General features: G+C 34.3%; 1 protein-coding gene across 3 annotated transcripts in view; it reads right to left on the bottom strand.

Annotated features, from left to right (window-relative positions):
- The window catches only part of SPAG16 (sperm associated antigen 16), a 1175325-nt gene that overhangs the window by 406232 nt on the left and 750741 nt on the right, over positions 1–18352 (bottom strand). For all 3 annotated transcript variants that reach the window (XM_023220360.1, XM_023220353.2, XM_023220369.2), the window contains one exon: positions 13414–13540. In XM_023220360.1, coding sequence (XP_023076128.1) covers positions 13414–13540 — 127 coding nt within the window. The remainder of the gene's footprint in view (positions 1–13413; positions 13541–18352) is intronic.

Here is an 18352-nt window from a genome sequence, read left to right as displayed (position 1 = left end):
AAAGGATATGAACAGACATTTCTCAAAAGAAGACATTCATACAGCCAACAGACACATGAAAAAATGCTCATCATCACTGGCCATCAGAGAAATGCAAATCAAAACCACAATGAGATACCATCTCACACCAGTTAGAATGGCAATCATTAAAAAATCAGGAAACAACAGGTGTTGGAGAGGATGTGGAGAAATAGGAACACTTTTACACTGTTGGTGGGATTGTAAACTAGTTCCACCCATTATGGAAAACAGTATGGCAATTCATCAAGATCTAGAACTAGATGTATCATATGACCCAGCCATCCCACTACTGGGTATATACCCAAAGGATTATAAATTATGCTACTACAAAGACACATGCACACGTATGTTGATTGCGGCACTATTCACAATAGCAAAGACTTGGAATCAACCCAAATGTCCATCAGTGACAGACTGGATTAAGAAAATGTGGCACATATACACCATGGAATACTATGCAGCCATAAAAAAGGATGAGTTTGTGTCCTTTGTAGGGACATGGATGCAGCTAGAAACCATCATTCTTAGCCAACTATCACAAGAAGAGAAAAGCAAACACCGCATGTTCTCACTCATAAGTGGGAACTGAACAATGAGCTCACTTGGACTCAGGAAGGGGAACATCACACAATGGGGCCTATCATGGGGAGGGGGGAGGGGGGAGGGATTGCATTGGGGAGTTATACCTGATATAAATGATGAATTGATGGGTGCTGATGAGTTGATGGGTGCAGCACACCAACATGGCACATATATACATATGTAACAAACCTGCACGTTATGCACATGTACCCTAGAACTTAAAGTACAATAAAAAAAAAAAAAAAGAAAGAAATGTGTCTCTTTCAATGAAAGAACCTAGCATATCCTTACTCATGTGTCAATATTTATTTATGCATTTCATTGTTATTATGCAGATTTATTCTTTTATATTACACAAAGATTTTTGTGTGTATAGTACATTTTTGTTGATATTGTTAATTTGGACTTTTAACTTTTGCTTTTGTTTTGTCAGCAAAGAAGCAGCTATTGATTTTTCCATTGAATTTCCTAGGCTAACTTTATGACATTTTTATTAGTTCTAAACTAATTATATATATATATATGGTTTCTGTGTGTGTGTATATATATATAACATGTGTATGTACATATATGCATGTATTATATATATTATTATAAATGTAGAAATTATAAGAAGATGCTAACAGTAAGGCAAAGTAACGCTCAGTATAGTTTGTGTTAGCTTTTCTAAAGAAACTGTTTTTGGACAAACAAATTCTACCTTTTTTTCCCCTGTTAAATTATGCTTTAATCTTTATTATTTTCTATTTGCTGATATTTCTTCAGCCCTGCCTCTTACCAAGTTTATTACATTGTCAATTTCCCTTCAAAAGAATATTTCTTGGATGCTGGGTAGTCAAATAAACAACCAATGACCATCTTAGTAAATCTTTTACAGAAGTTTATAGTTTAATTTTGTTATATCATTAAATTTAAGGTTTTTTTCTTTATATATAGAATGCACAAGTTTCATAACAGTAGGGTATGCAAGGCCGTTTGTCTTCTTTTACAATATTTTATTTATTGAATGAAATGCTTGAGTATACCAAATGGTTGAAAAAAAGCCACCATGACTATATAGTGCATCAATGGTTAACTACTATAAATGTACTTTAATGAATTGCTAATAATTTTCTGATGCTATAAATCTATATAACAAGAGGTGTTGTTTTACCTTACACGGATCACAATAACAACCCCAGCAGAATGCCAGAAACACTTGCCAAAAATATTGCATTTAATTTCTAGTTTCATCAGTGGTATCTAAAAATTATAATTAACACGTGGTACTACAGTGAATTTGAAGTTAAAACTATCTTAAAGTACAGCCAAGCCATCACTATTGAAGTTTTAATGGGTTGAATGTATAAAAGAATAAAAAATAGTGACAAGTTTATTTCTAAGTCATTTCTATATGTTGAAGTAAAATTAAGACACTACAAGTAAAATAGGTCAAATAAACACTATACAGACTGTGGAATTACAAATTGATGCAACGAATTATAGTCACTGAGTTCTTGAAAGTGACAGCAACACACAAAACACTGGGTAAAGCAATTTGCAGTGGAATTATTCAATTTCATTAAGCATCATTTAACCCATCAACCAAGGAGACAGAACTACAAATCATGAGAAGACTTGTCCCTAGCATTCTCAGCTACCAAAAAAAGAAAAAAATAACTGACCCTTTCTGATTTCCAAATAAATACTCCCAGTGCTAATACTATCATTTAATTATTATTCCCATTTAAAAAGAGAATGCTGAATTGTACAGGTGTTAAATATTATGCCTCAAAATCCACAACCAGGTGGTAAAAGAACTTTAAAAATCTTGGACTCAGACTCTAATCTCTCTGACTTCAGAATCTATAATTTTTCGACATTATTATGCTCAAGGCAGAAAAGACTGGAGGCAATCCAACTGGGGTTTCCCGTTGGTCAAATATACTCTATGATTAAGTTACCTTCAATATTTGTATGTGACAATCCTATTCCTTATTTAATTCAAATAAGTCAAAAAACATAGTTTTTCTAAGAGTTCTACATTCTATCACACCTAAAAAGGTAGATGCATGCTTTTCCTTTGGTTTCAACTTTCCATCAGTCTTTGGTTTTAGCTCTTTATCAACCTTCTATTCATATAATTTCACATCAATCTGAATAAAAGGAAGAAATACTCACTGATAATATTCAAAAGAAGAAATAAACAAATATCTCTAACTTTAGAGTGTATTATATAACTTTTACAAGAATATCGAATTAAGTAATTATGTTTTACAATTCACTTATCTTATTCTTCCCTAAGAACGTAATTGATCTCAATTTTCATTAAATATCATTTAAGCTATTTTATGTTCATTACACATATTATTAAGGAATACAAAAGGAATTAAATCATCTATATTTACTATACCTAAATTTCATACCCTTCTAGATCATAATTTCTGTCCTAACAAATTACTCTAAAATTGTTACAAAGAAGCCACTTCAGTAATGAATAAAAATCAGTTGGGTAAGCCTATGGCGAAAAGTTGTTGAGATGATTTAGCCCATATTACTTTAATTCAAAAGATGAATTTTTGTGTCTGGTATTTTCTTTTCACTTGTTCCTTCCAATGATCCTAGAATTCATTCCAAACCAGAAAATTCAGCATAAAAACAAAACAGTACAACATGGTGTCTCAACTATGACAGGAGTATTAAGAATATTTAAGTTATTCTAAATAATTCATTGGGAATTTTACTTATTTTTGTCTCATCCAACACCATATCTCTACATTACATCTTTATTGAATGAAACCTAAATAAAATGCATGAAGGATAAAGAAATTATTTTTACCTCTTACAGAATTAAAATAATCTCATAAAGCTAATCTATATTTATTTTTCAATGGACATACACAGTCATTATAATTAATTGAATTAATTAAATTAATTAATGCCATTATTGAATATGACATTTTTTCAAAGGCTGATACCTATATATGAAAATCTAGTCTTCCCACTGCTAGCCAGTGTAATATTATTTATAGTAACTGCAAGGAAAAGAAGAAAGGAATGATATTGTGATGTGTATGCAAAGGTTTTATGTGGAAGGTATGAGATACACAACAGTTTTGGCAAAGTTAAATAACAATCTTCGAAAGCCTTATAGCACAGTAAATTGATCTATTATTTAAGATACAATGGTTTTACTGTGTGTTAAAAATACTTATTTTTAATTTTCAAACAATTGGATTATTTGAGTAAAATACTTTTCTACCTAAAAAGCAGAACATCTGATTTATAGTCTACACTAACTTAAAACCTAGGTACTTATACCTTAACTCATTGGCAAATTTAAATGATATGACTGTAAGTTCTGAAAATCTTACATATTTTAGAAAACATATATAAGTTGTTTTTCCTTTTTGTTTAAATGAATGCCTTAAGAAGCGATTGATAGCCACTCAAATGATATTCCTCTAGGGAAAGATGTGAAAGCCAAACCAGTCAGTCATGTTTGTGGAAAATCAGTATTTTTTTTTATTTTTGTTGTTTATACTACTCTGAAAATGCATGATATCCATCTTAATCAGTGTAACTTTCCTTAGAACACAGCTCCTACTACATTTTTAATGAAGTGAGAGAAGTTACTTGGAAAATAAAGGTCTATTGAACATAAGTGATAACATACTGGAAGTTACACAGATACCCAGAGAAAACATGAGGGGAAAAGAGGTTTGTCTGAAATAAAAGACATAATAAAATGGGATAACTGAGAAGGGGGAATATTAAATTATGTCAGACGCACTGTTAGGGACTGACTGAAAGATAACTTAAAATGTCTGATGAGGTTCATGTCATCAAATTATAGTAGCAGAGAAGGAAGGCTATGTTATTATTGGGAAAGAAGGAAGAGGACAGAATTTGGTAATAACTTGGAGAAACAAAATTGCATAATTTATGTATTTCTTAAATATTTAGTAACAGTTCTGTACTATGCCTTGGTATTAATATAAATGGAAAGAAAGGAAAAGAAATAAAAGTGAAATAGGGTGTATCTGAAGAACATGACACAAGGTCTTGAGTTAGAAGAAACACCATGGTAAGACAGATTCTTTTTTCCTTCCTTCTCTCCTTCACTTCTTTTTCACCCTCCATTTTTTCCCTCATTTCCTTTAACATCTGTTGAGCACCTATTATCCAACCATTGTGAAAGTAGAGAAGAAAGCTCCAAGTTTCATGAGAGCAAAATATAGCCAAGCAATTATATGGCATGACAACGGCTATAAGAATATCTAAGATACTGAGTTCTCATCTGTCACTTTTCTGGGCACATCATATGATTGATCATTTAGTGCCCATTTTATCCTTATGCGATAAATAATACTACTACGCACATTTTACAAATGAGGAAATTGTGGCAAAAAATGGGGTTTGAATCCAGGCAGAATTTGGGGTTTGAATCCAGGCAGAATGGCCGCATGCTCCTATTGTGCTATACAGTCTGATGTAAATACAAGATAATATAGGATATAAGTCCAGAGTTCTATAAAAATGCAATTAAGTACATTGAGTTTTTCAAGCATAACTTCCTGTAGCCTATTCCTGAAGCCATTAGTAATTACACAAAATGTTAGCTAACTGGTAAGGCTTGTCTTTTTATGGAGAAAAAAATGTTCCACTCGCCAAGTTCAACATTTTAAAATACTTTACAAAGAAATAATTAGCAAAATTCTATGGGGTACAAAGTTTTCTTGGTTGCTCTTGGGACGCCTAATCCAGAGGAACAAGAATGGGGAGCTTTGGAGGGAAGGTGAAGTGAACCTTTAAGGATGGATGCAAAGTCTTCAAGTGATGAGGGGAAAAGGTATGTCAGGCAGATGAAATAGTAAAGGGAAAGTTTTGTCACAGGAAAGATCATTTTATATGTTTGTTAACCTCACATGGTTAGGACATCATGTATTTAATAATCGATGGTAGTGGACATTTATTTAGTGAGAAAGCAGTAATCCTCTGCATAGGATTAGTGTAACATGAAGGTCTTTGAATCAAGGTGTTCAAAGCAAGGTGCAATACAGTATATAAAATCAATGCAGTGAGGCTTATTTTAAATTTTGTATTGTAATATATTATTGCATTTTCAAGCACTTTGGATATTTATAAGTTGGTTAATTTTATGTTGACTAGTTGATAAGGTTTGGCTCTGCATCCCCACCCAAATCTTATCTTGTAGCTCCCATAATTCCCAGGTGTTGTGGGAGGGACCCAGTGGGAGGGATTGAATTATGGAGGCAGGTCTTTTCTGTGCTGCTCTCATGACAGTGAATGGGTCTCATGAGATCTGATGGTTTTAAAAACGGAAGTTTCCCTGCACAAGCGTCTCTTTCATGCCACCACTGTGTAAGAAGTACCTTTTGCCTTCCACCATGATTGTGAGGCCTCCTCAGCCACCTGAAACTGTGAGTCCAATAAACTTCTTTCTTTTGTACATTGCCCAGTCTTTGATATGTCTTTATCAGCAGTCTTTTGATGATCAGAATCTTTATAATATTTTGTAAAAAGTCAGAGAGTGACCAAAAAACTGTTTTCTACTCCCACAATTTTTTAGCAAAGCATTTAAAAGAGAAGTTGACCTTAAATATGAGTTATGCTTTTTCTCCCCAAAATACAAATATTCCTAATTTGTTGACCATTTTTGTGATAATAGGCATTTGCCAACAGTGAGCTGTAAGCAGATGATTTTGAAAATAATAATATGGTTAATAATTCTATCAAAGAAAAGGTGACATTTTAATAGTAAACAAAAAAGGCCCCATTTTCAAAAGAAACATATGATATAGAACATTTGATAACAGATATTTTTAGTGTTTCCTCTACCAAATCTACATAAGGGCAGTAACCTCTGAAAGTCCTTGTATCTGAACATTTAAGAAATGTAGAAAAAGAATTTTCCACATAGTATTAAAATATTTCAAAACCTCTCATTAGTTTGCAAAAACCAACTGATTGACCTCAGAACAAGAGGAAAACCTAGCAAAATGTTAACAAAAATTCCTTTGCATAATTAGTGGATGAATTTGAAAGTTCAGCCTGCACACTGGTAAGTACAGACCACCATACATTTTTTCCTTTAAGAATTTTGTACTTTTTGTCAAGGGATCATTTGCAGTTCTGATAGCTGCTAAATCCAATCATAGATCATACTTGTGAATCATTGAATTACAGTCATTAATTAAAATTATTAAATCAGAATTCCTTGAAAATATAAACATATTGAGTCATCTTTTCTCACTGAACCATCATTTTAGTGCCATTATTATTTTTTGGTCAGAAACAAAAATTAGAGGCTATAGAAGAACCATATGGAATTTTTAATATTGCTAATTGTATCTTTCTGTCATTTTTATTTCCAGTGTATATATAAATTATTACATAGATAAAATACCAACACAGTAGTAATTGCTTAAAACATTTTTATAAAAAATAGTTTGCAGACTACTGTGGTAGAAACCCAAAGGCACTAAGTGGATTAATAGAGGCATGGAAATGGCCAAGGGCATGAAGAAGGAAGACTGAGGTTGGAGAGGCAGCCTGCGTTCTCACTCTGTCACTGACTACTGGGCTGTTCTTGGGCAACTTAGTTTACTTCTCTCAGGCTCCACTTTCTCAGGTGTGAAATAAAAATAATAATGGTATCCACCCAATCAGATTCCAGTAAGCTATGTAGATTTTGTATGTAAAGTGATGGCACAAAGTACATATTCAATAAGTGTTAACCATCAATCAGCTCTTGAGACAGCGAGCTTTGGCACAGAAAAGCCAAAGCTATAGTTACATAGAATATATAGCAATTACTACATTACTTTAAGATAATTTATCTTTATACATTGTCCCTGATAGTCTGTGTGTTCATTGAGGGCAGGGATTCTATCACAGTCACCTCTCTAGAACCTAGGATGTTGCCTAGCACATAGATCTCCAGTACATATTACTAAATCAAATATGGCTGAGGAATAAAAGAGAAAGGTACAGGCTTCCCTTTGTTTCCACATTCTGGATTCTGAATATCAGGCTTCTCTCAGAGTTCACCAGATCCTATCTGAAAACCAACAGGCCTATGTAGGGTGCAGGATGAACTATAGAGCAGACATGGGTCTGGCACCAAACAGGAGCCAACAGGTTAACTCTTATTGTGAGTTCCTAGTTTATCCACTTCACAGAAACTCACAGTGACAAGTTACTGGATCTTTTGGCCAAAGCTAAGTCAGGCAAATGCTGTAAGCTGGACAAGTGCCCACAGTTAGTCTATGGAGCAAGGCATGGCCACTAAAGGCAGTCCAGGTCATGAACCCTCTGTGTCTGACTCATGGCAAGAGACAAAATGTCAGCAACTCTGACTGTTCCCAGCCCAGCTTTGACACAACTCATAGATGTATTACTCATCTCATTCTCATTCTGTGTTTTACTGTACGTTTAAAACATTCTTTTCTTTAAAAATTTTTAAAAGCCTTAATATTTTCATTGGGCTTGTGGATGACTAACAATCTCATTGCATTTATTTTAAACAGGCTTCCAAATCACTGGATATACACTGAGACTTTTCATATGGCCTTTAGGTAGGCATTATAATTGCTCATTCAGTTTGCTATGTGATATATCACTTTCTGAAAATAAAGAAATCTTATTTTTCAATTTTAATAAAATAGTTTTTCTGTTTTATAACTTTGAAGAAAAATACATGCAGACCTGTAAAACTGAGCAATTTCATCAGTTTCCAAACTGCAAGTTATTTTATAGCCTCCATTTGGTAATTAGAGAGATTTATATCCTTTTTTTCATACTCCACAAAATTCTGAGCTGATATGTCCAGTTGACTTGGAAACTGACTTAGGCCTCCACATTCATTATTTTTGATAATAAAGGTGTTAGATCAGATTAATGATTTAAAACTAGTATATGTTTGAGAGTGGAAGAAGGAGGTTTAAAATTAATTTATAGGAATATAATCCACTGGTCATTTTCACATTTCATCAAAAAATATTTTAGAGGGTGTCTCAATAGTAATTGATCACATTGAGGTGGCAGAATGTACTATTACTGCTTCACTAATAGAAGAAAGTCATTAATCTCCTTTTAGGTCCAGACCTTCAGTATAACCTGACAATTTATCATGTATCAAGGAATTAACATATTTTAAAAAATTATAAAGAAGCAGCATGTCAGTATACCACGGATTCAGTTGATGTTGCAAATCAAATAATGTCATCCATATCAATATGTTATACAGTTCTTATTATTACCACATAGAAAAACACTTTAGCTAATCTGGTTACCCTTTTCAAAATCTCTTACTATTTAACTAAAAATGTAAATTTATTTTAACTTGTTTATGAACCATTGGGATAAATACAACTAATAATTCCATATTATATAGACAACATATAACACATGTCTTTGTCTTTTAAAAACAATGTATATAACAATACAAATTTTTAAAAATCTGGGTGATTTAAAGTTTTTTGTTTTTTTGTTTTTTTGAATAAATTAGGTATATCTGAAATGAAGTTGCCACAGCTGCCTAATCCAATGTTAGTGGAATGATTCTGTTTAATTCTTGGATTATCGTATTTCAACTTGTAGAATTTTATATCAGTATTTTAGTTAACAGTTTATATTATCTAGTAATTAATAACTTGAATGAGTTTCCCTTTGCATTATATGCTAGTTTTCTACAGTACATAGCTATCAATTTAATTTTTTTCTACTTGGTTTGAAAATATTTTTAGAAAATAAACTCATTAAATGAACTTTATTTCTAATTAATGATGCATTGATCATATATTTATGAATAATATTTCATTTAAACCAAAATATTTTAGAGCCCTTTTTCTAGTATTAATTAATATAAAGCTAGCATGCATAATAATAAAATTGCAATAATAATTCTAGTGATATAAATTTTAATTTGCCACTAAGTCAATTTAAAAATATTTATGTTTATTAAAGTCATACAAATGGGATTTGCAAGCCCTTCTATGCTCTTACATTCAATGTATATCCTATTGCACTATGCTGAAGGTATTGTGCTGTGCCAAATCCCTCTTTTTCTCCTGATACTGCAGTGAATAAGGATAGCACAGAAAGCTCAGAACCTCAGGGAGGAAGGTCACCATCAATAAACAGTTGTATGCATTCAAGGCAGGTATACATGAGAGACAACTTCTTAAAATTAGAGCAGTTTTACTGCTAAGCATTAGTGCTTCTGTTCTTCACATAAGAGAAAGTAAATAAGAAATAGACTTTCCTAGAACACTCAGTTATAGCACTTGAGAAAGATAGAAATAAACCTTGACATCAATAGAATTTAGGTCATTGCTAAATTAGTATTTTCTCTATGGATATTCCTCTACCAATCACTTTTATACACACTTCACAACTAAGTTTTTAGGGCAAAATATATTGAAAATCTGGCTTTTCCATTGAAGCTCCATTAGCAGGAACAAACTCCACTGCATCAATGTCTAAGAAATTATTTTAAAGCAAGGAGGAGATTGTGGGACCTTTGTACCCAACAACAAATCATCCTGATTTTATTTTTAAGTCATACCTGATGCGCTCTTTCCACAATGCCCCCTTGACTTCTGCTTCCTCAGAAGTTTAAATCTCTGCAACATGTGAAGTTGGTGACCAAAACATGGGTAGCTCTACCTTAGTTTTTTCTATAATGTGTGGTGCTGAGCGTATTTTGTTCTTCATATATCCTAAATAAATTGGCCTCAGAGGTCTAAACAGGGCTTCACACACTGAACTTGCATCCCTCCTAACATCATCTGTATGTCCATTACCATATTCCTTTATTTATATCACTCATGTTTTGTATATGGGAAATAAATTGGGAGAAATTACATTTCTCTTTCTTATTGACCCAGGAACCAGAAATTATGAATATTTATTCTTTTCTTATAGAGTCAACAGCAGTGTTTGTCCTGTAATCTTTATAAAATATTGCTAAGAAGAATATGGAGGCCTTGTTTCATATATATTGGCATTCTTCAAGTTATGAAAATCCGTGCTCAATAAACTCTGTGTTCTCTCTTCTCTTTCCTACATCTCCCATAATCTTACCTGTAAGAAAATAAACATGCTGTCTCCTATCTGAACAAAGGAGGATCCTTTATTTGATCTTAGAGCTACAGTCTTTTCTCCTATTCATCTTCACAGCCGAACTGTCTGAAAGTGTAGTCCCTACATTTTGTTTACTTTGTGATACGGCTTGGCTTTGTGTTCCCCACCCAAATCTCACCCTGAATCGTAATAATCCCCACATGTCAAGGGAGGGACCCAGTGGGAAGTAACTGAATCAGGAGCACGATTTTCCCATGCTGTTCTCGTGATAGTGAATAAGTCTCATAAACTCTGATGGTTTTATAAAGGGGAGCTCCCCTGAACACGGTCTCTTGCCTGCTGCCATGTAACACGTGACTTTGCTCCCTCATTCATTTTCCAACATGCTGTGAGGCCTCCCCAGCTGTAAGGAACTGTGAGTTCATTAAACCTCTTTCCTTTATAAATTATCCAGGCTTGGGTACGTCTTTATCAGCAGGGTGAGAACAGACCAATACACTTTTCTTCAAATCAAATTCACTCTTGAACCTATAGTAATCCAGGTCTGTCCAATGTTAGCTCGGAAAATCTCATGATTCAGGAAAACCCTCATCCCTAGACAAATTGGAAAATTGCTCACCCTAAACTCCTCCTCCTCCCCACATAATCTTCACCTCCAATCGTTCTCCAAATTTTGATAAACTTCCTGTTTAATGCATTCTCTCCTTTTCATCTGCACTATTTCCTAGCTGAAATTCTCATCCACTCATAGCCCATTATATTAGATTCCTCACATGACTTATCCTCACATGACTTATCCCTTACTTCCTTATCAAGATCATCTTTCTAAAAAGGGGAGAAATAAAAGTAAAATTCTGAGGCCCTCCCCCAGCCAACTGAACAAAGCGTCTCTTAGCCAACAGGACCCCAGAGTAACTTTGAAAACTGAGCTCTCAGCCAGGACAGGATGGTGTTCAGACAAACCTCCTCATACTCCCTCCCTTGATAATGACCATTAGCCTTGCTTCCCTAAGGGCTAAACAGAAACCAGCCCTTCCTTCCTTTTTTTTTTTTTTTTTTTTTTTTTAAACAGAGTTTTGCCCTTGTTGCCCAGGCTGGAGTGCAATGGTGTGATTTTTGGCTCACTGTAACCTCCGCCTCCTGGATACAAGTGATTCTCCTGCCTCAGCCTCCCAAGTAGCAGGGATTACAGGCATGCACCACCACACCCAGGCAATTTTGTATTTTTAGTAGAGATGGGGTTTCACCATGTTGGTCAGGCTGGTCTGGAACTCCTGACCTCAAGTAATCCACCTGTCTTGGCCTCCCAAAGTGCTGGGATTACAGGTGTGAGCCACTGCACCCAGCCCAAACCAACTCTTTCAAAAGACCTCAAGAAATCAACCAGCGCAGGTGGAAGTTGCAGTGAGCAGAGATCGCAAGACTCAGTCTCAAAAAACAAAAAACAAAAAAATTATAAGGTATGAAGATGTGTGGTTTTTTTTAAAGTAATTTTCTCTGTTTTGGAGGTTAAATCAACCAGCCACCTGATACTGCCCTTCCTCTTTTAGCCTGATAAAAGACCAGTGACCATGAAGTGGTTTGGCCAGTCTGTGGATCATGTGCAGTAAGGGTTTTCATGTCCTCTACTTTACCTTCTGATGTCAGGCAGCTGAAAACTCCAGCCTTGGATCATGCTAAACTGCCATTTTTGGTACATGGGACCCATGAAGGGGCATGAATGTATATTGTGCATCTGCATGATTCACCTCTCATAAATAATCATGACTCCTCCTCAAGCTTATGAAATATTGACATAGCCAACTCAGCATAAGTTCCTGTTCCTCTTGCTCCTCCCTTGAAGTATCTGTTTCTGGCTTCTGGCTGGAGGCTATGATTTCCAGCTTGTCCGAACAGTGACCCTGCAGACTGTAAGCCTTTATGAGGAATTTATTTTCCAAATTTATGAACCTTGTCATTCTTCAGTTGACAAGGTAAATCTAATTATGTTGCCCTGTTTGCTTAATGCTCTTTAATTCCCTCAGAAATAGTTTAACACTTTAATCTAATATGTCATGATCTCGTTTTTGTCTCTCTGTACACTCTTGCCTATCATGCCTCTTTTTCCTTAAGCTCTATCCATTTATATCATTACTGGCAGAACATGCCACTGCAGCCTCACATCTCTATGACTTTGAGCATGTATTGTCCTCTCCTAGAATCTACTCCTCTCCAGATAACCTATACATCCTATTTACCCTCTAGATCTTAGCTCAAGCATAGGCTCCTTTGAAAGCCATCCACACTCTTCCAGCAGATATGGGCTCTCCTTCTTTCTTTCCCCCTGGACTTACATAGTCTTCCACTTTATTAACGCATGTCTCATTTCATCAGAATGATCTCTTGTTTCTCTTCCTTTACCTAGCTATAAGATCCTTAAGGAGAGGCACAGTGTGTGTTTCCCTTTTGTATCCTGTGAACCGGCAGAGCTTCTATCTCTATAAACAATTGTTGAAATAATAATGTTTCATGAGATAATTATATTATTTTTACCTGATCACATTTGGGAGGCAGAATGGATACAAGTGCATAGAAAGGATCTTGTAATTATGAACCTTTTACTGTTCTTTTGCCCCAAATGCCCTTACACAATCACTTTTTAAGTCATATTCCATACCCAAAGAATAACCAAGAATAATCAGACTTATCAAAACCCGTGAAAAAAGTGGATGATTTACTTACTGTTCTTGCATCCCATATAGACAGGGTCTTGTCTGCGGAACTTGTGAGAAGAGTATTGGAGAAAGGAAAAAACTCAATGCTGTTCACAGAATCTGTATGTCCATACAGCGTACATCTGCATTGTTCACTGTAAAGAGAGAAATTAAGAATTTTAGGAGTTAGTATCTATGCTGTCTATACAAGGCTAATAAAAATAATTTAAAGAACTGAGGCATAAAATAATTTTATTAATGGTAAAAATTTTACAACAACATTTTAAAAGTAAAATTCTACAGCTACCTTATATTCTCACCACTTTATAGGATTAGTAGTATAAAACTAAACTTAAATTAGCTTCACTTTATGGAATCACTTGGTAAAGTCATCTTTATTCTATCACATTTATTCTTTACCATGAAATGACAGTATACAAATTATCCCCACATAATAGAGGAATATGTTAAGACAATATTGCACTAATTCATAAGACAAACTCTTTTAGTCATTACTTTTCTTAACTGTATCTCAGACTTGGTTATATACTGGAATCAACTGAGGCACTTTGGTGGCTACCAGAGACTGGGGGAGGGAGAAGGGAGGGGAAAATAGAGAGAGATTGGTCAGTGGGTACAAAGTTACAATTAGATAGGAGGAATAAATTTTGGTGTCCTGTTGCACAGTACGGTGACTATGGTTAACAGTAAAATATTGTATACTACAAAACAGTTGGAAGAGAGGCTTTTGAAAGTTCTTGCCACAAAGAAAAGGTAAATGCATGAAATGATGGATACACTCACCACCCTGATTGGATCTCTCTACACCACAGATATGTATGGAAGCATCAAATTGTACCCCATATGTACAATTATTAATGCACTGATTAATTAATTAAACCAAAAAGAAAAAGAAAAAAATACTCATACCCAGTCTCAAGGCCCAGACATTCTAAGCTGGTTGATGATGGAGCCTGGGAATTAATTAGTGGATTCATGCCTCCCCTGGTAATTATAATAGGCCTTTAGGGCTGAGAATTTAAACCAGTGGTTTTTAAAGTTTTTTACCCAGACTAGCAGTATCTCTGTCACTTGGAAACGTGTCTGAAATGCAAATTCTCAGGCCTCATCCCAAACCTATTGAATGAGAAACTCTGGAGGAGGCCCCAACAATCTGTGTTTTACCAAGCTCTTCAAGTGATGCTGACACATGTTAAAGTTTGAGAACCACTAATCTAAACTATTAGAAATGACGCAGAAGAAAGGGACAACTGCAGCTGTGTTTTTTTGCCGTTTTATGAAAGGGCTGTTTCTCGATGAAATAGGATATACATAGAGCAATATCACTTCTCATGTGTAACGACTGATTGCTCTTAAATAACTTTATTTATAAACCTATTTTTAAAATAGAGAAAAAATAGAATCAGGATAACTAATAAGTACTCAAAACAGAGAAGTCAATATAAATGCATTCATAATATAATAATCAGATAGTTGTCCGTGAGTTGCAACTCACACCTGTAATCCAAGCACTTTGGGAGGCCAAGGCAGGCAGATCACCTGAAGTCAAGAGTTCGAGACCAGCCTGGCCAACATGGTGAAACCTTGTCTCTACTAAAAATACACAAATTAGCCTGACGTGGTGGCATAACGCCTGTAATCCCAGCTGCTCGGGAGGCTGAGGCAGGAGAATTGCTTGAACCCGGGAGGCAGAGGTTGCAGTGAGCAGAGATTGAGCCATTGCACTCCAGCCTGGGTGACAGAGCACGGCGCTCTCTCTCAAAAAAATATAATATATGTATATATAATATATATAGATAAATCAGATAGTTAATCTTTGATTAACTAGTTCTTCTGTGGCTTGAACTGAGCCATGTACAATAATATAGTGCATCAGGCAAAACTCTGCAATGGGAGCCAGGAGACTGAATTCCAATCCTGACTGGCAAGAACTAGCATGGTAACCGTAGAAAAATTGTTTAATTTTAGTGGTCATAAATTTTCTTCTTGTGTGAATGAAATTATTTACTTGATGTACTCGGTGATCCTGTCCAGCTCCTACATTCTGAGATCAAAGTTAGAAATGTAAAATGGGAAGGAAGAAGTCAACTTGAGTACAGCGTATATGAACTGTAAGAAGCAAAACATGCCCTTCCTTCCTTAAATGTCGGCATTTTTGAGACATCAAAAGATATAAAAATTTGCATGTACATGAATATGTATGTAAATTATTTAGCAACACTTCCCCTTTCTCATCAAAGCTAAGTATTACAGTAATAAATATTTGGAGCAAGAATATAAAATCAATACATCAGGAATATTTTGTATTAGTTTCCTTACCTCAATATTTCACAGATAGGCTGATAATATTTTAACCACTAAAGTTGATGATGTGTACACCAGGGGTCAAAAACCATGATGCTGAAATGACTGCTTATTTTTGTAAATACAGTTTTATTGGAATATGCCAATCTGTTTACACATTGTCTATTGCTGCTTTCCCACTGCAGTAGCAGAGTTACATAGCCACAACAGAGACAATATGGTCCACAAATCAAAAATATTTAACTCATAGCCCTTTGAACAAAGTTTGCTGAACCAAGAAATATACCAACTTATTTGAATATTTAGAAGTATACTTGGGTTTTACTTATGACGTTTAATCTTTTTTGAAGGGAGTGCCAACACTCACAAAATAAGTTATTTCTTTTTAAAAATTACTGTTTTATGTACAAATTTTATCTGTTATTTTTAATGAATCTAAAAATGTAAGTATGAACATTTTTAAAGTTTCTATTCCAAAGCCCACTATCCTGAAATAATCATCTTTAAATATTAGTATAATTACTCTAGTTATAGGTCTATGGAGAGACAGTGAGGTGAGGTAGGAGAGAAAGAGAGAGATAAAAATTAAGAATTGTATTCCTATTATATTAAAATGGTGAATTATTAAATTATATGACATTTAACAATAAAATAAAATAACTAAAGGCTTTGCTGAAAGTCAAGTAGATACTTTCTTGCTACAAGAGCTATCACTATCTAAAAGATATCATTAAGAAAAATATTAAAGTATGCTATTTTAATAACATTTCATTTTTAAAAAGTATATTGAAAAAAGGAAAATAATATATTTATATTCCTCCCACTTTCTTTTTACTCACCTCTGAAATTTGAAAAAATCTTATTGTTAAATTTAGAATATCAAAAATCATAACATATTTTGATCTGTAATCACAAAGCTCAAATTCAGTGTCCCTCCTTCCCCATCTTCCTAGTGTTTAATATATGTTTAATCCTCTGCATCCATACTTTTAGACAGTTTAATGATTATTCAGTACTTCAACAGCAGTTTTCACTGATTATAATTTCTTGGGCCACCTGACCTCCTCAAATGTTTGTGGAGAAACGGTTCACTGCTAGAGTACTGCAAAGTCTGAGGTCAGTCCAATCTCTCCAATTATTCCCACCCAACCTTCTTTAGGGATTGTTTGGTGTTTATTCCCAAGAGCCCTTACAGTTTCTTTCCCAAATACTGAAGTTCAGAAATTTTAGCACAGCATACCCTAATAGTAAGCCCCAGCTATTATTCCTAGACTTTTATTATTCCAGGAAAGTTTCTTCCCCTGTGTCTTTTTTTTTCTTTCTCTTCAATTTAGTCCATTTATTTTGTTTAGAAACATTATGTTCTTTTTTGTATAATTTGCCTTTACATTTAACATTTTCTCTATAATCCTTATTTTTTTCATTTTTAATATCTGTTCTTTATAACTCTCAATTATGTTTATTCTACTTGTGTGTTGGGTAGGGGGAGGGCAATCAAAAGCTTTTATTTCTGTTTTCTAGCTCACTTGTTTCCTGATCTTTCTCAGTCTGCTTTTCATTTGCATCTACTATCTTATAAATCATAATAAAATATTTTAACTCTTTTGACATTTTATTATATAAAACAATTTAAAATATAGCATTTCAGTAATTTCTTTGCAAATAGAGTATTTTGTCTGAATTATTGATTTCATATCTTTACTTAGGTGATTCCTTTATGCACTGCCTGTTCTTCACTGAAATTTGGGGTTTGATTCATTGTCTCTTCAAATTTTGCAACTCTTTATAAAATCTGATTGGTTTCTTTTTATTTTGACTTATGAAGACAGCTATTGGGACATGGCTATTTTCTAAAGATTAATGGCAAAAGGCAGGAAAATGGGAAAATTAATTGGCAGAAGGAGAAGCCACTGACTTCTATTCAGATTTGTTGTCTCCCATAAAATCTTCTCACCTCATGTGCTGTTGACCTGATCCCTGAAGTTTATCTCTTCTCCATTTTTTTACTTTACTTTCAAGTACAGATGTAGTATGTTGCAATACCCCTAATGTCACAGGCTCTATTTTAACTCTGAATGCGCCTGCCTCCTTCACAACCCTCATTCTGCCTGACCTATGGCAATTTGCTTTCTCTCTTTTATCTAACAATAAAAATGGCTTGTTAGGATTTATGCTTCCAACTATGATAAAGTAACCAGTTTCTGTACTTCTTTTACAATAAGCAACTGTAAAATTACACACATTATCTAAAGTAAGTTTTTACTGGCATTGAACTGAACACATAGCACAGGACTATAATCTTTAAGAGAAGGAAAAACTCAAAATGAGCTCTGTAACCTCCATGACTTTCTGCTTGGATGCACTTGTTACTATCAAATACAGAAATAGAGTCCAGTAGAATTGAAGTTTCACTGAGTTGAGAAGCAGTGAGAAAAGTCTAGGCTTCTGAGTTGCTTAAAATTTGGAGTGTAGGGTAGCTGACAAAAAGGAGCTCAGCTGGGAATGACAGCAGTTTGTGTGAGGATTCACCATGAATTTTGGGTGAAGGTCTAGATGGCATTTTTATAGAGTAAAATTCCACAAGGTCTAGCAGAGACTTCCTGCTCTATAGTTGAGAGCTGAACAATAATACCAGAGATTAG

This window comes from Piliocolobus tephrosceles, chromosome 11, assembly GCF_002776525.5.
Source record: "Piliocolobus tephrosceles isolate RC106 chromosome 11, ASM277652v3, whole genome shotgun sequence".
Classification (NCBI taxonomy): domain Eukaryota; kingdom Metazoa; phylum Chordata; class Mammalia; order Primates; family Cercopithecidae; genus Piliocolobus; species Piliocolobus tephrosceles.
The sequence above is the reverse complement of the archived record's forward strand: the minus strand, read 5'-3'. Positions and strand labels throughout refer to the sequence as shown.